The following is a 22,758-nucleotide window of genomic DNA, read 5'->3' as shown; positions in this document are numbered from 1 at the left end:
CTGTTCATTTTCATTTTGTATGTTTGTTGGATATGTTTCATTTTAACTGTTCTGTTGTTGTTGTTGTTTTGTTTATTTATGTTTTTGTAGTTTTATGCTTGAAGAATGAATGAAATGTTTCACCTAACAATCTACCAACACCCCCACCCCCATACCCACAGTAAAAACCATCCATGAAATAAAATATTTTAAATGATAGCACTTATATTTGATAATGAACTTCATATTCAACAACTGTTTATAAAAAGTACAATAAAATGATGAATTATTGTTTAATAGAAATGTATTCTTTCATTTGGCGCAGCCGGTAGGGAATTATATCTTTTCAATAAATGTTTATTTTGTGTAGTAGACCGTGAGACAGATAAGATACTGTGTTAAAGTGGTTTTGCTGTAAATGATAGTTCAAAGTCCCGTGATCATAATAAACATAGTTTTGGGACCTCTTACAAGGCAAAATTTTGAATTATTTCATTTTAAAATTGTGATTTTTAACTTTGATTTTTGACGCTTTTACGATATTTCATTTGTTTTAGGTTTACGTCATAGAAATTGTCTTGTTTTTATAGTGATTTATTTTTTTGGCGCAGTCGGTAGGGGATATAAAATAATTCACTTAGCACATTATCGATCGTATCTTAAAAGGTTATATCCATCACATTTTCAACTATCGGTGACAAATTTATTTAACCCAAACCGAATTCAAATTAGAGATAGAGATACCTAATTCTCTAAACCAAAGTATTTGAATATTCAATGTATAACAATTACAATTTAATATTAACGGACTGTATCAGTTAACGAACCGTTATTGAACCGATACCTTATAATTAAACATAGTTAGGTACTTCGGTTTTAGTGTACGCAGACATAACCGACCAAAACTAAAACGCATTTATGTGTAGATACTAAAACTAAGTACATTCAATTGTATAAATACAGGGGATTCGTTTCAACAATATCGGCAAAAATTATACCATAAGGTCGATTTTCTCAGAAACTAATATTCGAATCATCAAATGAATACGATTTTTGTATTTTTTTGCTCAAAATTACCTTTTATACAAAGTTCGGGCGAAATTGGAGACATAAAATTACTTTCGATTTTTCGAATTTTTTCAAAGGGGGGGTCGGCCTCAGAAAATTAAAAAAATCGAGTAAACAGATTCGCTCCGATTTGGATAAAAATCATTTTCTAGAGTAATTTCAACCTGGAAAATAAAAAAATCGTCTTCATTTTATGATTCGGTGCTTAGTTTAAAAAATATCGGCAAAAATTATTCCATAAGGTCGATTTTCTCAGAAACTAAGAATCGAATCATCGAATTTCGTTTTAGATTGTCACAAATTTTTTGGTTTTATGTCACAACCAGCATATTTCCTACAATGGAAGTTGATATATTTGTTGTATAAAGTTTCCATTTCACAAACGGTGCCTGTTAATAAATTTTTCATATAAAACATTTTTTTTAAAAATAATTGCTATGCTTTGTAATAAAAAAACACTCCAGTTTAGTTATCCCAACCAATCCTTTTATTCATTCCTAGTTACTCCTAGTTTCTATCCCAGTATAAAGTTAAACTTTAGTTAATATTGAATAAATTTTAGGTATTTAGTTTTGTTATTTACAATAGATTTAGCTGTGAATTAAAACTGTATTCCTTTATAACATGAATCATGGGTGAATATGACTATAAATGATTCACATCAATCAAATTTTCACACAGACTTACATACCAAAATTATTACTTGATAATATGTAGAAAAATTAAATTTCTAGAAATTTTCCCTATTTTTTGCAAGTTTTTATAAGAGGTACTCCTGTTAAAAAGTTCGAAAAATTTTGGCACTCCATTTTCGATCAAACTAAGTGTATACGGTAATTTTGATTCAAGAAATCGTATTCATTTGATGATTCGATTCTCAGTTTCCAGTGCAGTTTTATTGTGACGGGCTCCCCGCTTATAAAAACCTTAAAACTTTTAAATTTTCATTTTCAGAATGAACACAAAAAGCTTTCTATCATAAAATTAATAATAATAATAATAAATACTAGACTCTCATATACCTAGTCTACACAATACATTCATGTATCCTCCTTTAATTTACAATTCTGTTTACATTAAAGGTTTAAAACCTTTTTGTTTATAAATAAATATCACCTTTGATCTTGTTTACCATACAATATATTGTACAATATACCCATTCTACCTTACTTTACTTATTTATTACACAACAAACAAAACATGGCATCCAAATCAAACGGTTTTACGGTTTTTGAAAAAGGTTTTATTATTATAATTATTAAAATCAGAAAAGTTTTATTGTTTTTTTTTAAATCATGAAAATTTTAAAAGGTTAATTCGAATTTTAATAGTGAAACTTCTTTAGCTATAATGGCAAAACAAAAAAAGTCTCTAGACTTCCTGAAAATAATTCCTGCACCTGCAAATATCCTATCCAAATCAATTTTGAATCTTAAAACTCTTTACGCAAGTTGAATTAAATCAAAAGAAGGGCTGACAAAGGAAAAAAAATAAAAGCAATTTTCCCAATTTTTTTTTGCACCAAGAGCCTTGAAACAAAGAAAAATTTTAAAAATGTATATTAAGTAACCATAGTGATTCTGTCAATCTCATACCACAATGTCAAAATTCCCAGTATAAATTCTTCCAAAACGAAATTATCGAAAAACATTCATTTCAATAGCATTTTTACTATGAAAATGGTTGGTCTGTTGGAAATATGAAACGAAGCTAAACGAGCCAAGTTTGGGAATGTAATGCACTTGAGTTAAGGATTCTCTGGAACAAAGAGCGTTAAAATGAACTTATCTAAACGCAGCACTTGAGAAGATTCAAAAATGTGTGAACCAATAACACGGGATTTTTATTTAGATCCGAATATCACACGGGAAGAAATCTCAAAAAGATTATGTGGAGATGAGGAATGTCCTGGAATGAAATTATTTAAGGAAATTGGTATTGAACCGCTTGCAAAACAAGCGAAACAAATTTTGGAATCGGTTCCATGTTGTGGCGGTGTCAAAAAATGCCCCCAAATCATGACGCAATACAATTATGGTTTACCATGTAGGGGACCACGTCGTTGTGAAGTGTCACGTGTAACAACATTACCGGATTTACCCGAACCGGATATAAATGTTGGAACATTTTGTGGTATCGTTGATTGTCCAATGGGATATCTTATGAGTCCTGGGTGGGTATTCTACTTTCCAAAACTGTTTGCGATATTAATGTTTCGTTTTCCCGATCTAGTTCTTGCCGTAAAGGTAAACCATGTCTAAGTCCAGAATGTCCTTTTGGTACTAAAAATGTCCAAACACAAAGTCCTGTTAAAATTCCTTGCGGTAGTCCAGAATGCCCGTACATGGAAGCCGAAGAAGAATATCCAATTTTACCAAATTTAAATAAGGCTGTTACCACCGGCACACAATGTTCGATACCCACATGTAATCGAATAACAGTATGTAAGCGAAGAAATTTGGTAAGGATGATTAATTGATAAATACATCTTTAATTTCTTCTTGGAAAATTAAAACATTATCTTAAATTTTCAGCATACCAAGAACACAGATAATGCTTCGGATTTATAAAAAGAAAATAATAGATCCAACATTGAAACATTGAAAATGTCTCCCAGATTAAAATTTAAACAATTTTCGCTTTTACTCAAAATATTCAAAACTGTATATTGAAACTCAATTTACTCCAAATGAATTATTTTTAAATATAATTATTATTGATTCCCAAAATTTATTCGTATATTATTTTCTCTTGCTATCAAATCGAAACTCGAAAATCGAGTAAAATCGACTGATCGACTTTAATTTCACTATAAAGTGATAATAAATGGAATTATCTGAAAGAAAATGAATTACGAATAGGCGAAAAGAGAAATATCAAAGTACAGATAACGCACCCCCAACCCAACAGTATCCCCAGTACAGTAAGCGCACCCCCAAGACACCTTTTATTTTATGGAGTCAGTAATTTTGCATGAAATCAACATGACAAGGAATTTATATTACTATTATGCATCGAATGAATTAAACTGACGTAACTATTTAATGCAATCATCTAAAAGTTACCTCACTTGTTCATAATATATGGAAGTTACAAAACGTTACAAAATTATTGAAGGGGAAATGTTACTAAAATCATAATGACACATATAATACAGTTGATGATCAACCTCTTAACATATAAAATTATTTCTTCCTTCGATATTCAATGAACTGTTTATGTATTCGCCATAACGATATTCATATACTTTCGAATTGTTTTCGAAATGCAAGAAGGAATCCAGATGCACTTCATAAATCAAAGCAAATATATCAAGGTAAAATGAATCAAATTGCAAAACATTTCATGAAGATTATGTATACCTAAGTCGATACAGAAAGGTCGACAGTAATTTCATCTCGAAATATTAAATGTTATCAAAAATACTTTTAGCCAAAGAGTCACAAAAATGGATAAGATCTACTTTTTCTTCGCGTTCATAGATGAATGCAACAGAAAAATAATCTTGTAATTCTTTCCCGTAACGCTTAGTTTTCGTTATTAAGGTTCTCTTTCTATTTCTTTTACAATTTCAATGTCGAAACGTAAGAACTGGGCGAAACTGGTAAGAAATAAACGTTTTTGGGGCATTTTAGAAGTTTTTCATTAATTATCTACCCAAAAGGTTAAACGAAGTGCACTTATTATAATCTACTATTGAGAGAATTTGGAATTCGAAATTAGATAAATTTACTTTCGACTTTTCGTGTTGTTTATACGATGTATCCAGAGAAACGAAGACAAGAAATTGGAAACTATTGTGTTATATTTTGTTATATAAATGTAATATCACAAAATGTTGTTGTACCTACCTTATTACTATCTAGAAACTAGAAACTATTTCTAGATCAGAACAAAACAAAAGTTTATTGTTGTTTATAACAATATTGTATTGCTGCAACAAACCAAGCTCTATGCTCTATATAGCTCCAGCAGCTCCAAGGAATACGTTATTATTATTCCTATATTTTGATTTATATGTAATTTGAGATTAATAAATTATTGACTTAGTGATTTTGTGGCTACTACCTCTATTTACTTCATTCGACGATAAATCGCCATCTGTGGTGTTTATAGCACTAAATATAGTTTATTTTAATATGTTCATAGATTTTCTATGTTTGTGCAAACTGTTAAGGAGGTATAAGCACCAAAGCACCAATTTAAAACTTGTGGTTGAATGCATTTACCTTATTTATCTCAACATTTGAAGATGAATTATGTTATAACTTCTTGAATGTAGACGAGATATTAAAATACATTTTTTCGATACCTGTTTTGTTTTTCGAAATATCGAAAGCTAAATTATTTTCTCCGACAAGTTTTGGAGAAATCAATGAAAAAATATCATCCACCTACCGTTTTCCCATTAGATGTTAAATATGCCTACTTTTGAATTCATTCATCCCCACCTAAAATTTTCACTTAGCCCAAGTGCATACAAAAAAAAAAGTCTTTAATTCAAAATTGCTCCTGCCCCTCGTACAAAATTGTACTTTTGCGATAAAAAGAAGCCACTTTGTGCTATTAAAAGTTAAGCTAAATCTTTGTTATTTGAAGCAACACTGTATATGAAGATTGTATGAACATTGTGAGAGGAGGACACCCTGTAAAACAATATAGCATTGAATGTTAAACGTATGTTATTAAATTATAATTATTAGCATTTTAGACAGACATTGTTGGGTAAGAAACAGTAATGGTAATAATGGTAATAATGGTAATAGGTAGGTAATGTAGTTTTACCTATACCATCAACTATTCAGCTACAGTTTGGTAAGTCTTGAACTGTGAAGACCTGTACATATTGTACAGTGAACTAACTGTACAAACAATACAGTCAACAGTCAAGTCAACTGTTTATAAATGTTTTAACAACATGTCAAGTACGAAAATAATGTTTTCATCTCGAAAATAGAAATTCTTAATAAACAAATATTGTAAAATTATTTGCTACTTTCTTCGAATTTCTTTAATCTTCCAGAGCGTCTTTAAGAGAGCAAAACCTAATAGAACACAGTAAAAAAATCATAGTTAAATCCATATGTGACTGACACTACATTTGACCCAAAATGCGTTTTATTTTGTGTCATATTCGCTATTTTATTTCGCTATCGAAATGCTTTAAGACAATACTTTCTCCCAACAAAACAAAAAGTTATTATCCAGGTCCCTAAATGGACGCATCCACCATCGCTTGTTTATAATACATTTAATATAATCATAACAAAACCAGGTAAAGGTTTACCTATCCTGTTCAGTTTGTGGGTTCGAGTACCAACAAGCACTCCCTGTTCTTATAACGCTAACGCTTCACTCCTGTTAAATAAAATAATTATTTGTGTGATATGTTCTTGACATTTGACACACAATATGATGGTAATTTGTGTTTTAAAACACCAAAGTTACCAAAAATTTAATTATTATTTTATATCTATTATACCTAATTTAAATAATATTACCTCAAATAACCCTGCTCTACCACCCTCCAAGTACTTAGAATGCCGTCACGATGTATGATATTAGAATATAATACATACATAGAAACTTCTATGGTATGACTTGAGCATCTCATTTTAGAAAGTTATAAACAGAATTTAACTGACAGTTAAATATCTTTTCTATATTTTCAAGTTTATCGATGGGGTAGGTTGAAGGTAGACGAAAACTTTTTTGATATGCAGTCAAAATTATGTATTATAAAATGTTCATGGCATAAACTGTCTTAGACTGAGCAATTCTTTCACAAACAAAATTAGCCTTGAGAGAGGAAAAATTTAGAAATATTGGGCTTGAAATTTTGTGTATTAATTACTAAGTATTTAATACGACTTCTGTATAAATTTCAAATCGATTCTTTTTACGGTTTACGATCAATTAATTAATTAAAAACAGCTATTTCTACATGGTGATATATGAAGAAGTCGTAATAAAAGTTGGTTTTTTTAGTTAATAAGTGCTTTTAAAAATGTTTTATCATTTATTTAAAAAAACTTTTATCAATATTCATTAAGTTTTAAGCTTTGAAATCTGTCGAAATATAAATTGATAATTATTTCTCCTAAACCGTACAGAAAATCTATGAATTTTTCACAAAAAAACCTTCAAAAGAATGATTAATTGATAAATAAAATCAAATTTTTGAACCATATGTTTATTTTTTCGGTATCGAAATACCTTAAATGTCTTTTCGCTTTCGAATGAATACAGTTCCCAAAATAGCGGATACCATAAAATATTCATAATTCTAATCCCTTAGTTTTTTTTTTTTTAATTCACATAAACAAATCATCACAAAAAAAAATATGATTCATAAACGTAAAATATCTCGTAAAAAACCTATAAAAAAACGGCATTTAATTACCTAATTAAAGTGCATGTTTCTTACCAATTATCTCATTTTTATGGATTAAGAAAAAACAAATAAACAAATCTTCAACCCTCTTAAATTATTTTTTTGTTTGAGTCATAAATCTATAAAATTATTACGAAACAAGCATACATCCATCCCCTTATTTCGAAATAAACATGAATTTAAAAAAATTTATTAGTTTTCGTACAAATGAAAAACTAAAAATCTTATTTAATTAGTTTTCAAAACCTAAAGGGCGTTCTTGTTTTATTCATAAATTAATTTAATTTTTTTTTTATTTATTAAATATTTATATATTTTTTTATTTTGTTACAGAGAGATGTGTTAAATTTGGAACCAAGTAATGTGGCGAATTGTGTATCGAAGGGGAAAAGTGAGGTAAGTCAACTTTTTTCTTAATATTTTTCTCTGATATTTTTCGAAGAAGCTGTCTTTGCATTATATTCACAATAATTTCATTATATTTTTTTTTTCTAAAATCTCGACTGTATAGAATTAACTTTACTAATCATAAAAAAGAAAGAGTTTCGAGATCGAAATCTGAAAATATATTTCTCATTTTTGTCACTTTGATCGATTTCTCGGTTAGTTTTCTTGAAAAATTCAAAATTTTGTAAGAGGGAAAAACGAAAAATTCTGAAACATTTTTGAAATAATTACACGAAATAGTTTAAATATAATGTTTCATTTATTTGAAAAACAATTTTCATAAAAAAACTTTAATAAAAACAAAAACCTTATTACCAGACAGGCTAGTCAATTTCATAGACTACTAGAGTCAAGAGTGATACCCATCCGCTTCGCTGGGTTTAAAAGTAAAGATTGATAAAGATTGTTCTCGCTTATCCCTTTTCTAAAACACTCGTAATAATGGTAAGGATTGTTTTATACATATGGTTTTCTATTTTTTAAATGTACAATAGTAGTTATTCATTGAGTATATCAGAGAAGATGGCCGTGAAATATTTTATATTGACTATTTTTACAGAAATCTGTAATTTATGGTAAGGTCAAATTAAATTAATTTTTAATTTTTTTTTATTTGCTTATTAATATATCTTTATAAATTATATCTCATGTGTTATTCTGATTTATCAGCTATATTGCTGTACAGTTTCATTAAAAACCATTCGCTAGTTTTAGCTTGAAAGCGTAACAAACAAACAGACAAATATGCTTACTTTCGCATTTATAATATATAGAGATGAACATGGAAAGATCCATTAATATCCAAGTGAATAAAAAAAAAAAAACTATGATATTTTTTATTCAAAAATATATTTTTATTTATCGTCCAACTAAAATGAAGTATTTACGATATCAAATTCAAAATTATTATCAACCATTTCTTATAAAAATATTGGTCTCATAAAATTGTCTAACATGACTCTCTAACTCTAAAGTGTAGGTGTATATGTTGTGTTTGTATGGTTCGAGGGCTTTAGGTAATAAAAATATTAGGGTTTTTTATTTCTAGGCTTGTTTTTTTCTCATCGACTACTACAGTTTGTAATAGTAATAAACAACAAACTCGTACAGAGCTTCTGGAAGCAATGCAAAAAAAAAAAACGAAGGTTTTTTTAAATTTATGAGTATCTCATGTGTATAAAATATATTTATTTATATGTTCAAGATTTTTTTTTATTCGGCGTAGTCAAATAGTAATGGATGTCCCAAAAACAAAAAAACAACCTAATTTTCTAAAAGAGAGAGGTGTCGTGAAACACCCGGTAGGAATTATGATCCTATCGTAGCTTCGTTTATTTATAAATGTCAGTTTTGCTTTGATTTTTTTGCTAGTTTGAATGATTGATTATACAGATCATTTTGTGCTTTTTTCTTCTGTCAAATTTTTAAAATATTCAGTGTGTCTTGTAATATTAGTTTTAAAAAGACATACTTCTGATTTAGTAGTCAACCCGATATGTGTATACATTACCTACATTTGGCTTGATCAAGACATTTATAAGTTTTAGTTTCCTAGGTAACACATCGTCGGATTTTGGGGTCGTTTTAAATTGTTGCACATTTTTTTGGTTTTACGTCCCAACCAGCAAACAAATTATAACGTGCGATAATAGGAACATAGTTCCAATACTAGATAAATTTTTTGATACATCTTGTAACACATTATTTTGACTTGATAGTAAGTTTATATTTTTTAAGATCTATCCATCTTGTATGTATTTATTTTAATACTTTTCTGAAGCTAAGCTTTGCTTGCTTTCTTGCTTGCTTGTTATACAAACAGAATATTTAAGTATATTTAAAATTAAGATAACATATAAAAACTTTAGAAAGCTGTACCTTTTAGTCTTCAAATTTTGAAAAGTAGGTACCCCACTCCCTATTTACTGAGAAATTCGAGAACTCAAGGCAGTACTCAATGCTACAATAGTTTCGAGATATTAATTTCACAATATTCAAAATTACAATCCTCAGGCTTGATAAACTTTTATCTTAAACAAGTAAAACTTACAAAATTTAAAATCGAGAAATTTTTCCGATTTATGGCACCGTAGCGTCTAAACGGGGAAAACGATTTTGATTCTTTTAGTTTTGTTTGAAAAGTAATTTAATGGAGAGTGTTCTTAGATATGTTTCAAATGCGAGTTAAGGATTCTGTATCCGAAAAATTTGCCAAGGGTTTTTTAAATTTTGTAAATTTCACTTGTAAGTTTTCGGTTGTTGTGCCTATGGCAAAAAGATTTTCTTACATATAGTTGAATACTTTATTGAATACTTGATTGTATAAGATTGTTTCATACTTGATCGAAAACACTTAAATATCAATAGAATGATGATGATACGAGTAGTATTAAGTCGAAGAATACGAATCAAAGAACCATTAATGTTTGTTTTTTTCTTCTAAAATACCTAGTTTTTATTGTTTTTCGTTTTAAAGAGGTACAGGCTCATCAAGATTTACTAAAAAATAAAATATTTTTATTTTGTATTTCAACTCTCAATAAAACTTATTTTATTATTTAAATATATTTTTAACTTTTTTTTTGAGTATTATTTATGTATTTTTTACTACTAAAGAATTATCTTTCAACAATCTGTCTCAATATATTTGAAGACATTATGATGGTCTGAATGATTTAAGTTCTCTATTGTCGATTCGATATTTCCGAATCTTGATTCAAGAAAATCCTAGACGTATATTTTCCTAAGCGGTATATTTTTAACCCGTGAGTATATTTTTCGTCAAACCTAGACATGATAAACTTGAAAATTAGGGGTTAATCAAAGGACAGAAAAAAGCTTGCTAGAGGGATAATTTATACCGATAAATGATTAGTAAATAATTATACCTTGAATATTTAATTTGATTTGATAATAATGAATATAAAAGTCGAAGACGATAGTTCTGTGAGTCAGCGCCAGCGTTAAAGTCAGTGAGGGCATTTCAATGAACATTTTAATTCCATTTCTTGCAATAATATAACATATTTGGTTGCATGACAAGAAAAGGCATGGATTGAAAAGTGCATAAAGATAGGCAACCAACTATATAGATATTTATTAACGCTATACATATATATAGATATCTACATGAACCAAAACAGATATTTATTCTGATATTAGTTTGTTGATAACATGCAAACACAAAATGAAACGAACGCAATGCGATATTTAATGATATAATGCTTTATAGAATATGTTAGACTAGATGATATGGGTGCTTAACATCAAAAAAATGAATCCCAGATTCCTTTAAAGTGGTCAAAACCTTACCTCTAATAGTTTTCAAGAATGTAGGATCCTGGTCCTAACATTTTGCTGAACCATGAATGGTACCGAAAGGCAAACATCAGAAACTAAAAGTTTGACCCAAATTTAGACGAAATCACCCGTATTTCCTAGCCTAATAACAAACGTGTTGTATTGTAAGAAAATTATAGAGTTGAATTTTTACATTATTATGCAACTGTTATTACACGTTATTCATTTTATACGAATTATCTAAATATTAGCTAATATTGGTAGACAGACAGGTGTAAAAATATACCGTTTGTTTCATCAAAAAATATCCGACTACCTGTAATACCTAGAGCAATCAAGAGGTAGAGATGTAAGCAAAAAAATAAATTTTTATAAATTTATGTCCCCACTACCGTGCTCATACATCCTTAATTAGTCGGGTACAACGGGTTTTTTTTTTATTTTCAATAATTTATTAAGGTTTTAACTTTAATTTAAGTAGTTTTGGAGAAATTCATGAAAATATATCCATCTATCGTTCTCCCAATCCAATGTTAAATATGTCTACTTTTGAAGTCATTTATTTATTTAAATAATCGTGCAAGCCCCCTTGAAATTTTCAAAATTAATTTAGAATTAGCCCAACTTCATATTTAAAAAAAAATAAATCCTTTTATCCAAAATTGTCCTGACGTACATCCTAAATCATTAAAACGATACTGCCATTTAATTAAAGTATTTTTTTCTAAATGTTAATCGTAAAACCTTACAATTTTTCCACAGTGTATACTAAAATGTTCCCTTAAACTCTTTTCAGAAAAAATATTCAAAAAACAACGGGAGTCATTGACCGACCCCCGTTTTTCATTCATACAATTATAGGTTTGTTGAAAAGGATACATAGAAACATCCTGTAATTATACAAAAATATAGATAGGCGTTTGTTTGTCTGTCTGTCTGTTTGTTTGTCCGTCTGTTCGAATACATAACATAATATCCTTCTAAAAGGAAGGTGTGGCAATTCCTCTGGATTTTATAAATAGTGGCACCCACGCATTTTATAACAAAAAAAAAATACATTAACACTTAAAAAAATAAATAAAATATTTTGTTAATGCTAGTTTTGTTAATAAATCAAAGTTACAATAATTTGGAATTTATTCCGTCCATTACGAAATTAAAAATAAAGAAAATAAAAGAAATGGGAAAAACGAAGGGAACAAAATATTTTTATAATTATAGGTTTTCATTTCAAAAGGTTGTTGAAATGTTTTTCAAAATTACTTAGAAATCAATTGTATCTGTATATATAAAAATAAATTGCTGTGCGTAAGTCTCGCTAAAACTCAAAAACGGCTGGACCGATTTTCAAAATTTTTTGTTTGTTTTGTTCGCTATAGTTCAGGGATGGTTTAGAAAAAAAAACTAAACTGAGCTGATATTAGAGTCATCGTAGAGTTACTCACAGGGCATGATAATCTGAACAAGTTCCAACATCAGATTGGAAAAGACTCTCTCCCGCGTGTGACAGATGCGGAGAAAATTCAGAAGAAACATCGATCCACTTTCTCTGTTACTGCCCGGCGCTCATACAGCAGCGAAGGAAAAGGTTTGGTTCGGCCATAGTCGAACCAGAAGAAATTAAGAAACTCAGCGCTAGGCAAATCCTGGGTTTCAGTACATCAGTTGGTTTATAATAGCCACTGAAAAGCGTAGCGGGATAGAGTGCAAGTCAGTTTCATAAAATATCTCGAAAATTACTCATTTAATGGTCAAATAAACACGATTTTTGTAATTTTCGGGTCAAAATTACCTTATAAACTTAGTTTTATCGAAATCGGTAACAAAAACTTTTTTTACACTTTTTGCAATTTGTAAAAATTAAAAAAATCATAAAAAATTCAAAAAAACACAATTTTTGTAATTTTTGGTTGGGTTGGGTTGGGTTGGGTTGGGTTGGGTTAGGTTGGGTTAGGTTGGGTTAGGTTGGGTTAGGCTGGGTTAGGCTGGGTTAGGTTGGGTTAGGTTGGGTTAGGTTGGGTTAAGCTAGGTTGGGTTAGGTTGGGTTGGGTTGGGTTGGGTTGGGTTGGGTTGGGTTGGTTTGAGTTGGGTTGGGTTGGTTTGAGTTGGGTTGGGTTGGGTTGGGTTGGGTTGGGTTGGGTTGGGTTGGGTTGGGTTGGGTTGGGTTGGGTTGGGTTGGGTTGGGTTGGGTTGGGTTAGGCTGGGTTAGGCTGGGTTAGGCTGGGTTAGGCTGGGTTAGGCTGGGTTAGGTTAGGTTGGGTTGGGTTGGGTTGGGTTGGGTTGGGTTGGGTTGAGTGTGGGTGTGGGTGTGGGTGTGGGTGTGGGTGTGGGTGTGGGTGTGGGTGTGGGTGTGGGTGTGGGTGTGGGTGTGGGTGTGGGTGTGGGTGTGGGTGTGGGTGTGGGTGTGGGTGTGGGTGTGGGTGTGGGTGTGGGTGTGGGGGTTGTGTGTGGGTGTGGGTGTTTGTTTTCCTTTTGGAAAGCGCAATAAGAGTAATGTTTTGTTGCATAAACAGAATCTTTGATAAATTTTCTTCATGATGAAAACTTTTTTGAAGATTTTCTTTGTATTCTCTACTTCCCACGCAACTACATGGAATGATATGGAATTCCACATCAGGAATCAAATATCTGCATTTTATTGAAATTTTAAAATACAAAATACTATTCTTGATAAAGAATACAATTAATTATTTAATTAAATGTTTTATTTTATTAATTTTTAATTAAAATATTTAATTTTTATTACTTTTTTCATTAACTTTTGTATCTTTTTTCACTAAAATATTTTTTACACAATGAGTAAATGTTCTATTTTGATCGAATATCAAATTACAAATACAGAAAAAAAAGTAATTATTTCATTTAATAAATTAATTATCAACAAAAAAGAAAAAACGATTAATTAAAATCAAATTTAAATAATTATCGGGTGAATTTTAACTTTCCTTAAATTAAATATTTAATTTGTGAGAGAAAATGCACGCAAAGTCAAGAAATGAAAACTCGTATTTTGAGTAGAGTAGGAATTTTCAAAAATGGCTCGCTTATTGGCAAAATGTGGCGTTTCATTTCCTTGCTTCTGCCTTGGAAGAAATTGCACATATTTTAGTTTTGAATACAATGAGCCACAACCTTAAACTTGGCACATTTTCGCTCCTTCTAGAACTGATGCACGAAAATGGAAAATTCTGACCTTTCATTAACTTTACAAAAAGTTGAGTTTTGTATACGAATCTTTTTTTGACATTAAATATGTTTTCCCAAACGACAGTGAAAATAAATCTTATATCATCAGATATTCCCATTGGAATAGCAACTATTATAATCCTTCTGGACTAATTCCTTGTTTTATATATATAAAATCAATGATGCAACGAACATTGTTTTTCGCTCACAACTGCATGTCAGTCATATCAATTTCATAAAACATTAATAATATTTTGTTAGAGGTATTAGATTGATTATGATCTGGTTCAAATGTCACAACCCCGAACCCTTCATATACAAAAAAAAATAATCATTTTTCTATTCCCCTGAATATAATGCCAGTCCTAATAACCATCATGCTCACTAACCTTGAAAATGGAATGGTTACTTCCGACCTAACCATAATCATGTTATTTTTCCCTGATCACAATCTGTTTATTTTTATTTTTTTAAATAATATCTTGTAAATATTTTTTAAGTACATACAAAAAAAGAGAGTGTGAAATAGTACATCATGCATACAAAAAGGGTTCTGTAGCAACTATTTAAAATGTGTTTTTCAATTCTTGTACACAAGGTTTCCTAAGAAAATAGTCCAAAATTAAAGATGATAGGCTTATGTAACATTGGTTTTATGGTAAAACGGTAGATGAATGATATGTTTTCATAGATTTCTCCAAAACAAGTCGGTGGAAATTAATAAAAAAAAACTATTTAAATTAAAGTTAAGATCTTTATAAATTATTGAAAACAAAAAAAGCTGTTGTTCCTGATTACTTAAGGATGTATGAGCATGGTAGTGATTCCAAAATTAAAATATATTTTCAATTTTCATTAATTATTAACCTTTCAATTCTTCGAAAACAACTCATCATCAAAGTTGAAAATAAGATACCTACAAATAATTTCAACTCCAAATCTAATACCTAAATCGCTGAGCTTTGCTCTTTACTTTTCTTTTTTGCTAAACACTTTTTTGCTTTTTTTTTTTGTGGAAATTATGGAAATCTTTCCGAGATAAAACGGCATTTTTAAAAAATGAAACCTATACCTAGATCGATTTATCGCCCCCCAAAAACCCCCTGCATACGGAATCCTAATTGTTTCGTATATATATAAAAAAAAAGGGATAAAAACAAAACGCCTTCCTTAAAAACTAGCCCCAACTGCGTACAAAATGACTGACGTATTGTAAAATGTATTATCTTAAAACAATATGATTATTAGCTTCAAGTACCTACATTTCACTACCTTCCTTATAGCTAGCTACTAAGTTTTAGAAGGTCACGCTATTCTCCCATTATTACCACCATATTGTTTATAGTCAGTTTTAAGTATATAAAAATTTGATTTTGTAGGGGAAAATGGACATTAGTTACCAATGTCTATGAATGAATGATTGTAGTCAAAGAAGGTATCTTAAACTAATTTTATATAGGTGTAAGCAATATCTTATTATTAACATTTCAACATGTTTTTATTTTTTTATACCCTGTGAATATATTACACACGGTGTCTTCTTTTTTTTAAGTTGACATATACTTGAAATTCGTAAAAGAATTTTATCGATAAAAAAGGTTCAAGCAAAAAATTTTGAGTATATAATATAACCTTTAATTAACTTTTCCTATGATTCATGTTCAATGAAAAGCTCACTCTAACTCCATAACTAGTAATCGATAGATGAACGCTTTAATTTAGAAAGTTGTTGGTCAATAAAATCATAAAATTTCAAAAAAAATAATCCATTAATAAAGATGAACAATTGAAAATAAAATTTCAGACTGATAGACAATTATTCGATTTATAAATAAATATGATTATAATTTTAATTTCTTTTTGTTTTTTAATATTTGGTACCCATAGAAATAAAAAACAGTAATAATGATATAAAAATTAATATTAAATCCTTTTTATTATATAAAAAAAGTTTTTTACGATCGCAGTGATGTAAAACGTAGCGCGAAATAAAACCATAAATTGATATAAAAATGCTTTCATAGCATAAAATATAATTAATAATTTTTACGCATTTGTGTACGCATAACGTTAATTATTACTTTCGTACACAAAATAATAAATAGTACAAAAAGGATAGAAAACAAAAACCTTATTGGAAAATGACTTCCAGCTAAATTGTCTGAATTTTTGATATATTATTATTCTATAAGCTTTTTGAATAATTGTCTCAAAGTTTAGGAGTTATGATACAAATGTTTCATGAGTGTTTTAATTTTGACCGCTATAGTGTGTGTGTCTGCCTGTCTGTAGCAACGTAGCACCTAAACAGGTGAACCGATGTTGAGTTTAATGAGTTTAATGGAGAGTGTTCTTAGCTATGTTCCAAATGCAAGCTTAGGGTTCCGAATCCAAAAAATAAAAATTGCCGATGATCTTCCAAATTGGCTCAGTTTGGAAAAGGCTTTAAAGGAAAAGGCAATTTAATTTAGAGTGTTCTTAGATATATTTCAAATGCGAGCTTAGGGTTTCAAAGCCGAAAAATTTGGCGGGGTTTTTTAAATTTTTATAAATATCACTTGTTTCAAATCCTTTTGATTTATAAAAGTATTTTTTTTTAATGTAGGTACGCAAAACTTTTAATTTGTTTTTTATGAAATATAAAATTATTATATTTAATAAATAAATTTTTTTATTATTATTGTTTCTAAAAAGAGTACAACATATACGATTTATAAACATAAAATAATCGTTTTATCTTTATTTATTCGCTTCAATTTAACTAACTACTGTGTACAATAATTTATATTACAAAAAAATTTTTTGCTGATTGTACAGTCTGCGCTGGAAGCGTAGGTAGATAGGCAACGAGTTCGTCACCGTGAACGATCTGCTACCGTTATTAACGTCGAGTTAACGATCATCAAAAATTAAATATAAATTTTTCTTTACGTATAAAATATAATTATTAATTATAGTCCAAGTGCCCACCGGTATACATTGATAAAAATCTACGTCCCTCGAAATTGATGTGAGGCTTAGTTATGCTTGGACTAAAAACTTTTTTATCCACAAAAATTCTTGACAGCGTGTCGTTTTCGATCGTCTCCCTTAACCAGATGCAAAAATTGTTTTATTCAAGATTGAATTAAAGGTACGTTGTTTGAAACAAAATTTTCAAGATGTTGGGCAACGTTAATTTCTAGGTGTATTTATAAATGGCAATGTATGCTGATTGGTACTCGGACTAAACCAGCTATGAATACAACTCATAAAAAAAAAATTAATAATTGTAATAAAGTTATAATTACAATTATTATTTAGACATTTGATTTATCATTTTGATATAATTGTTTTTTATTTATACCCGAAAGAGATTATTGTGGTGAAATTCTGGTAGAATTCCCGCACATATTGATTTCTATTTCTCGAAAAACATGAATAGAATTTTTATTTAAAATGTAATTCATTCCAAAAGATTTATTTTTTTGTATAATAAAAAAGTTACTGGTTAGTTAGACGGTTCAATAAATATTTTTCGAGATACCGGCGAAAATCTGTCCAAAATAAAGGGATTCATATAGAATATATTCGACTTAATGTCAAATGAATGCAATTTTTTTTTATCAATTTCTTATATATTAAGTTTTATAAAAGTTGAAGACAAAAAAAAATTGTATTTTTTCGAAAGAAAAATTTGTTATGAAAATACCAAAATATTGGCTGAGAAATATTTTCTTTCATAAAATTCGCTAAAAATATATTAGATTATATATAGCCGAAAATTTTGGTAGAATGTTTTTAATGACATATCTCGCATACGGTATGATGGTTTTTCGAGTTTTCCCAAGTAATAACACAAACTTTAAGTACTATATTTTTATGATTTATCTAACAGAATCGAAGGAAAATATAATATTTAATCAATAAGTATAATCTTTACTGTTTTAATGAAAAAATATATAAAAGTCGTAAAAAAAATATACAATACTATAAAACAGGGTGTCCTCCACCCATAGTTTTAATTCATATCAACGTATTTTCATCGAAAATGCTTTTGAAAATTTAATCTAACGAGTTAAAATCACCTAATTAATCCTTTTTCGGTTGTCTGTCCGTCTGTCTGTGAACACGATAACTCAAAAACGAAAAAAGATATCGAGCTGAGGTCGAATTCGTAAAAGCAGTTTTTTTTAATAATTTTTGAAAGCTATCCTGTACATTTATTTATGTTACTATGTTACAGATATTTTAAGTATTATTTTTACGAATTTTCTTAGCTGTTATTATCTCGAAAAGAAAATAAATAATATTGTTTTTGTTCGATTTCACATAGAATGGATGTAGGCAACTGTATAAACAAGTTTAGTATAGACCGTATGATAGTGTTAACACATTTGGATTAAGAATATTTCATGTTTTTCATATTTGAGGAATAATTACGGAAAAATAAACATATTTCGTTAAAAAATTGGATTACATTATAAATTACAACTTATCATTTTCTGATTCTAAGTTGATATCTTTGCATAGATAACTTCGAGGTAGAAACAAGAAAATCTGACATCATCTTCTGATCTATTATAAATACAACCCTAATTTTACGATGTTATGGAATCAATTCAAGGAAATCTGCTTTTTATTTTCTATATTTATTTGTCGGAATTTATATTCGAGATAATTTTGATTTTTAAATCATACGAGAAAATTATTTAGAATTAATATTTTTAGGGTGAAAACCATCCACTTTCTACAAGAATGTTAAAAATTAGTTGTAAATTAAAATTGACAACCAAATATTTACAGGATAGTGTGAAATTTATGAAAATATTTCACAAACTGCCAGTGACTGAATATATATGTCGCTGTGATATTCCGACAGTCTCATATTCAGAGAATGTTATGAATTTTCCACTAAACTATTATGTTTAGTTATTATCAATTAAACCCCGAGAGTTATTATATAACGCATACGTAACCAAATAGAGATGGGGCTTAAAAAGATTGGGGTGGGTTTGCAGGGAAGTAAAACATTATTAAACTAACAAATTTATATAAAGTGTTTCAGGATTAATATTGAAAATATTTTCGGTATTGTAGAATCAGCAGAAATAGTCTGATCGAGTCTAATTAGGAAATTTGCCTTTGTTTTCGATAGTTATATATCTTGTGCGGTGCTAGCAACCATATCTTTGTCTAGCAAATGTCTTAAGATATTTCCCAAGTATATCAGATGAAAGTAATAACAGATCAATAACCAATTTCAAAAAAAGGAAAAATGAAACTGAACGTATATCATAAAACAAGAATTTTTCGAGTACTGAACCCTAACTCGCACTTGAAACATAACACCCCTTTTTTTGTTCGGAGATTAAGGATTATTTATGAAAAAAAGGGAAAAATTGCTTTCAAGCTTTCCTAAAAAATTATGCAAAATATTTTTATAAAAAATAATTTTATACGTATATTAAAATATTAGTTTTTTTTTATAATAAACAATTCCAGCAAACAAGGTAGTTAAATATATACAAGGTAGTTAAATATTTAGCTCACTTAGTTGTTAATTTCATTTATTTAAAATAAAATATTATTTTTAAATAAATGACCTTCAAATTTTTATTTCATTAAAAATGGTATTTTTGTTGGATGTAAATAATTTTTATTTCAAAAAATGTGAACTGGTAAAAACAAATTTTAAATTATGTAATTCATAATATATTTTGATCAAAATAAATAAATTTTACATCTATATACAGGCGCTATCTATATACTAGTCAAGCGTTTAAATAAACTGTTTACTAATTGATAATTAAAGTTAAAAGAATTAATTGTATAAATACTATATAATTCTTAAAATAATAATACATAATAATAAAAATACTGTTTTTAAGTTATTACATTGTGAATTTCGTAAAATTTATGAAAACCTAATAATAATTTATAAATACTTTAAAATGATTTTCACAAATTAATAATTTTTCCAAACGTTAGACAATTTTGAAATGAATTTTTCAATTCAAAAATATTACATTATATCTAATCCAAATAGTGATCTTTTCTTCCGAAACACTCAGTCTTTTTATGTATTAAAACAGACAACGATAGCTATACGTACGACATTGAATTTCGATGTAGAAATTTGAATATAATTACCACAAAATAGTTTATGTAATTGTTCATAGAATGGGTGTAAAAAAAAACTCATGTAATGATAAATTTTTGATTTAAATTCTAAAACATATTAAAACTATTTCCAAGTTTTTTCGTACGCTCGTCCGTCCGTCGTTTGCTTATAGGATATATGATGTGTAATGTAAGTAAGTAAGTCCCTTATTCCCGAGATACGCGACATATCTGGAGGGTATAGACACATATGAATAATGGGGATTGGTGTAGTCAGTCAAGACTATAAAAGTCAAAATGAATAGTCATTATTATAATATACAAAAAAAAAACTTGGGCATGTAGAAGTTGCGTAAACTAAACGAATTTCTTCATAAGGTATTTCGGTATCGAACAAGTGAAAATGATCAAAAAAATTGGAAATTTTATTTATCAATTAATCATTCTTTTATACGTCTTTTGTGAAAAATTCATATCGATTCTCATGTACGGTTTAGGAGAAATTAACTATCAAAGTCAGTGTTTTCTACCTAAAAATAGTTTTCCATTTTTATGCACAGTTCTTAATTTTAGTGTGATTTCAAAGCTTTAAACTTGAAGAATATTGATAAAAGTTTTTTAAGTAAATGGTAAAACATTTTTCAAAGCATTTATTGACTAAAAAACCAACATTTATAACGACTTCTTCAAATCCCTTCATGTAAAATGGCCTACGTTTTAATAGTTCATTGATCGTAAACCGTACCGGGAATCAAATTTTTATCGTAAATTTATTGACACAAAAAATTTCAGTTATTTGGTATCATTTTCGTTTTGGTAAAGGAAACACGTTAACAAATGAACTGCCTTAACATACAGAAATAAAAATGGTGTAAACGCAGATAAATGATGTAACATATCCTATCTTATAATGTACAATGCATTTATTTGCACTTCCACCATATTTATTAACACAATAAGATAGTCTTCTTCAATATTTATAATATATTTCAGTTTTTACACTTTCGTTTTTGGTATCGAAACACCTTAAGCAGGAAACCGTTTTCTATAACACTTATTTTAAATTAAAATTTTTAAAATTTCTAAATGTTACAATTAACGAATTCGTCAAAAAATAGTCAGATGCAAAATTGTGAAAAATTTTTAGTTTATAACTTTATTTAAAAAAAATTCAGATCGACGCGTTCTGCACATGCTTTAAATATTCTTTCTCTATGAAGATATAAAAAGTTTGAACCACATATCTCAAAGTCTCCAAGTCTACTGTCTGACTAAGTATTATCTTCCACTTGCACCCTTCTTACATAGAATCCTGTATTCCTGTAATTAGAATCTATTTACATATGCATATTGAATTGTTAGATAATAGGTTCATATTGTTTCAATTATATGATTACAGTTCAAATAGTGCATACATACACACATACAGTTCGCTATTATAATAGTTCTCTAATAGTTTCAAATGCGTTTTAGATAATAGATACCTTTATCTCTAAAGTCAAGTCACGACATGACATCATCGCATTGTGTTGTCTGAGTTAGTTCTGAACGATTCTAGCATACAAGTATGCAATTAACTCCAATGGTTGGACTGACTGACTGACTGTATTAAATAGAATAGGGCATTATTTATTTATTTATTATCATAGTTACCAAGTTAATACCTATTGTAGTCCTGGAGCCTGTCACAGTAAAACTGCACTTACACCGATGTCGAAATTTCGTATATGAATCAACGCTATCTAACGAAATGGTTCATTCTGGCAGAAATATTTTTTATAATTACAAGCATTTTGCACTTTCATGGAAATTAATTTGTAAGAGATCATTTTATTGCAAATTTTATCTTTTTTCTGGAAAATTTGGTGTAGCAGCTCTTATTATTTTTTTTAAATATGTTCGTTGTGAGTTCTACTTTCGAAATATATCGGTATGCCAGCTCAAAACTTGACCAAATAATCTGTAACACTACTAAAAAATTAAAAATCTTGGCAAAAAATATTTCTGCCAGGATAAATTCTGGCACTCCTAGTCAGTATTGTACCTATCGTTAAATAATATTGATTCAAATTCGAAATTTCGAAATTCGTGTAAGTGTAAGTTTACTGTCACGGGTGCAGTGTTACTGTCACACTCTGTATATAAAACTTATTTCCGTGTCTAATGTGCAGCATTAATATAAAGTCGAAAAAAGTGCCGTTCGTCGGGGTTTTTCTCTTGGACTCTTAGTATTGGTAATCGTAAATTGTTATCGTAAAATTTACTGAATCAAAATATGAATT

At 28.7% G+C, this 22,758-nt stretch overlaps 2 protein-coding genes across 3 annotated transcripts in view; both read left to right on the top strand.

Annotated features, from left to right (window-relative positions):
- The window catches only part of LOC123301533 (semaphorin-2A), a 441,589-nt gene that overhangs the window by 357,231 nt on the left and 61,600 nt on the right, over positions 1–22,758 (top strand). For both annotated transcript variants that reach the window (XM_044884308.1, XM_044884309.1), the window contains exon 4: positions 7,775–7,837. In XM_044884308.1, coding sequence (XP_044740243.1) covers positions 7,775–7,837 — 63 coding nt within the window. The remainder of the gene's footprint in view (positions 1–7,774; positions 7,838–22,758) is intronic.
- Positions 2,647–3,688, top strand: LOC123301534. Its single transcript, XM_044884310.1, has 3 exons — positions 2,647–3,220; positions 3,280–3,508; positions 3,582–3,688. Exons 1-3 carry the CDS (start codon positions 2,865–2,867, stop codon positions 3,615–3,617), a joined length of 621 nt encoding a protein of 206 aa, XP_044740245.1. The 5' UTR covers positions 2,647–2,864; the 3' UTR covers positions 3,618–3,688.

The sequence above is a fragment of the Chrysoperla carnea genome, chromosome 5, assembly GCF_905475395.1.
Source record: "Chrysoperla carnea chromosome 5, inChrCarn1.1, whole genome shotgun sequence".
In the NCBI taxonomy this organism is placed as follows: domain Eukaryota; kingdom Metazoa; phylum Arthropoda; class Insecta; order Neuroptera; family Chrysopidae; genus Chrysoperla; species Chrysoperla carnea.
Note: the sequence above shows the minus strand (reverse complement) of the source record. Positions and strands in the feature narration are given on the sequence as shown.